Raw genomic sequence first — 2693 nt, 5'->3', positions numbered from 1 at the left:
GGCCTAGACTTTTATCCCTATTGTATCATGGTTATAAAGACCCAGACCAACCTAATAATATTGTGAATAACAGGGCCAACAGGAGCTGAATGCAAAACAATCTATACTTTAGTCATGCACAAAATGCTTAAAAAAATTCATAGCCGCCAAAGGGTGACAAAAACTAAATTAAAGGAAGCGACTGAATCAGCCATACACGTCCAAATTCATTTCAGTAGAGCTATGGTAACAGCAAGGCACAAGCAAAAGCAGATAATTAACACTAGTATTACCAGAAAAACATGCACTTGGCAAAAATGTCTAAAATATCACTAATTTCAAAATCTTCATGGAACATAAATCGGGAAATTTTAATCACAAGTCTTCTTTCTTGAAAACGAAAATACATTGCAAACATAAAAGCTAGTGAATTAACTAACTGGGTTCTTCAATCATCAACCATACAGGTTTCATTTCTTCTTTTCACCACCTCCAGTAGCCCTGTAAAAGTCCAAAAGAAAAAGAAATGAAACATGAGCCAACCGGCAAGGGTTTGTAACACTCTTCAGCAACAGAATAATACTAGTAAATACTAACTTCCTCCCTCTACTGAATGGTAAGAGAAAACAAGACATTACCTCATCTTACGGAGAACACTAGACATCTCTTCTCTCTTCTTCTTTGCCCTCTTGTGAGTGCCCAACTTCCTCTTGGCTACCTTCAAGGCACGCTTGTCCTTTCCAACTTTAAGAAGCTCAGTAATCCTTTTCTCGTATGGAGCAAATCCAGCGACTTCTCTGATAAGGCTCCTCACAAAGTGGACTCTTTTGCTTGTTTTCTAAAAACAAATAAAATGGAAAGAAGATTATGATGTGCTCAAAATATGCAAGTGAAACATGTTCAATTACGAGACAAAAGCATAGCACACATTGATCCAGATTCCAGCTAGAAATTATTTGATCATGTTTTTTTGTAAGAGACAGTACACTTCAACAAGACAGCATACAGTCTATAAGGAGTATATGAGCGACTATTCACCCCTTTATTCTCAAAGGGATATATCTTTGTCCTGACACTACATCCAACCCATTCTAGCACAAGACATACTTGCATATTCTATAACGTCCAAAGTGTACTCTTCCTATACCAACAAAATTTCAACTCCCAACTCCAATAAATTGCAAATTGGTCCAAAATCTAAAGTTTCAACATTTTCTTATAAGACTACCAAATCAAACAAAACTTCAGCTCCCAAATTCAATAAACTGTAAATTGGTATCCAAAATCAAAAGTTTAGCCATTTTCCTCTAAGACTAGGAAAATCATCTGTATCTGCCAGTCTAAATTCTCAAAAGTTAATCAACTATTTACAATTTTAAACCCTGTGCTATAAAAGCCAGAGTTGTGTGCAATGAAGCCCAATATGCCATAGAGAACTATACAAAAAGTTCCCTCTCGCACCCCCACACATAGTAGCCACAGAAACATCTATCAAAGACATCTTGTGAACACTCACTACTGTTTAACAATTTCTACGACTTGTTCAGAGTTCAGATCAACTAATATCCTGTCCTTTGTGTATATATGCTCCGCAGACAAGGTAGAAGTTTAAAAAATATGCAGATAGATTCAAATCCAAACAATACAAGCCCGAGCTATCACCATTAGAAAACAAAAGAGACATGCAAAACAAAGAATTCAAAAACTCACCCCTTTTCTGTCGGAAGGACGTGGAGCTAATTCCTTCTTGGTCACAACATGGCCTTTGTTTAGCCCAACAGATAGCCCTGTATTAGGCTGCTTCGGAGCCATCACCTGTTTAAACCAACTTTCAACCCAATCACAAAATAGCATTACCAACAGTTTCTAAGTAAATGATACTACCTTAAAAGATATCATAGTATTTTCTCTGTCCTAAAAAGAAAAACATCTAAAAATCAGAACTTCTGAAACTAAAAATCTTAAAAAGCACAGAATAAATTTAAAAAAATACTATGAATCACAATTCTCATATTAAAAGAATATTTAGAAAACGTTATAGGAGAATTAATGAAAAAAATAGTTTGACTCTTCGAATTAGCAACAGTTTCAAATAAAATGGCAAAGAGGTAAAATGGTGTTCCCTTTTCTGGATAGTATCATCATAAACACGCCATCTTCCATCACAACATAAAATACCGAGGATTTATAAAACATTTAAATAAAATAAAAAAGAAATTACAATGTCTATAGCGCGATACCAAATTAGTAAACAAAATGAAAGAGGATCTGAAACAGCAACTGGAAGAAGGTGTGTGAGTAAATCATACCTCTTCAATTCGTTCGATATGGAAGAAACGGTGAGGAATTAGGGTTGTGAAAAAGAGGAACTAGGGTTTTGGGACAGTGCTGCTTTTTATAGTGGTGATGACAGTGATAATGCGAGCATTTTGAGGGTAAAGTGGTAAATTAGCGTTTGAAGTGTCTTCTATATGAGATTCAGTGTTTGGGCCGTTTGAGCTGCTGCACAAGTGGGAAAGTTTGAGGAGAAAGCCACTTTTATGGATGTATTTGAAAAATAGACAGTATTTGTAATGTATTTATTTATAAAATAGAAAGGGAAAAAAAAATAGTGGTAGAGGCCCCTTTTTTCTACTTTTTTGCATAAATAAGAATGAAAGTGAATACACAAATAATGCTTCAATCTCAAGCTTAACTTCTCAACGCTAACAACA

General features: G+C 35.2%; 1 protein-coding gene across 2 annotated transcripts; it reads right to left on the bottom strand.

Moving 5' to 3' along the window:
- Nucleotides 1-287: 287 nt before the first annotated feature.
- Nucleotides 288-2426, bottom strand: LOC107813669 (large ribosomal subunit protein eL36y-like). Of its 2 annotated transcripts, none has more exons than XM_016638955.2 (4): nucleotides 2289-2426; nucleotides 1690-1794; nucleotides 618-817; nucleotides 288-480 (listed from the first exon to the last, which is right to left on the bottom strand). In XM_016638955.2, exons 2-4 carry the CDS (start codon nucleotides 1789-1791, stop codon nucleotides 450-452), a joined length of 333 nt encoding a protein of 110 aa, XP_016494441.1. In that variant the 5' UTR covers nucleotides 1792-1794; nucleotides 2289-2426; the 3' UTR covers nucleotides 288-449. The 2 variants fall into 2 exon arrangements, with proteins under 2 accessions (XP_016494441.1, XP_016494442.1); XM_016638956.2 differs by having other exon boundaries at nucleotides 1690-1807; nucleotides 2289-2409.
- Between the last annotated feature and the right edge of the window lie 267 nt (nucleotides 2427-2693).

This window comes from Nicotiana tabacum, chromosome 11 (assembly GCF_000715075.1).
Source record: "Nicotiana tabacum cultivar K326 chromosome 11, ASM71507v2, whole genome shotgun sequence".
NCBI lineage: Eukaryota > Viridiplantae > Streptophyta > Magnoliopsida > Solanales > Solanaceae > Nicotiana > Nicotiana tabacum.
This window is presented reverse-complemented; position numbering and strand designations above follow the sequence as displayed.

Coding starts and splice junctions, on each gene's coding strand:
- LOC107813669 (XM_016638955.2), bottom strand. CDS start 1,791: ATGGCTCCGAAGCAGCCTAATACAGGGCTATCTGTTGGGCTAAACAAA. Junction 818..1,689: donor GTCCTTCCGACAGAAAAGGG/GTGAGTTTTTGA, acceptor ATTTGTTTTTAG/AAAACAAGCAAAAGAGTCCA. Junction 481..617: donor AGTGTTCTCCGTAAGATGAG/GTAATGTCTTGT, acceptor GGACTTTTACAG/GGCTACTGGAGGTGGTGAAA.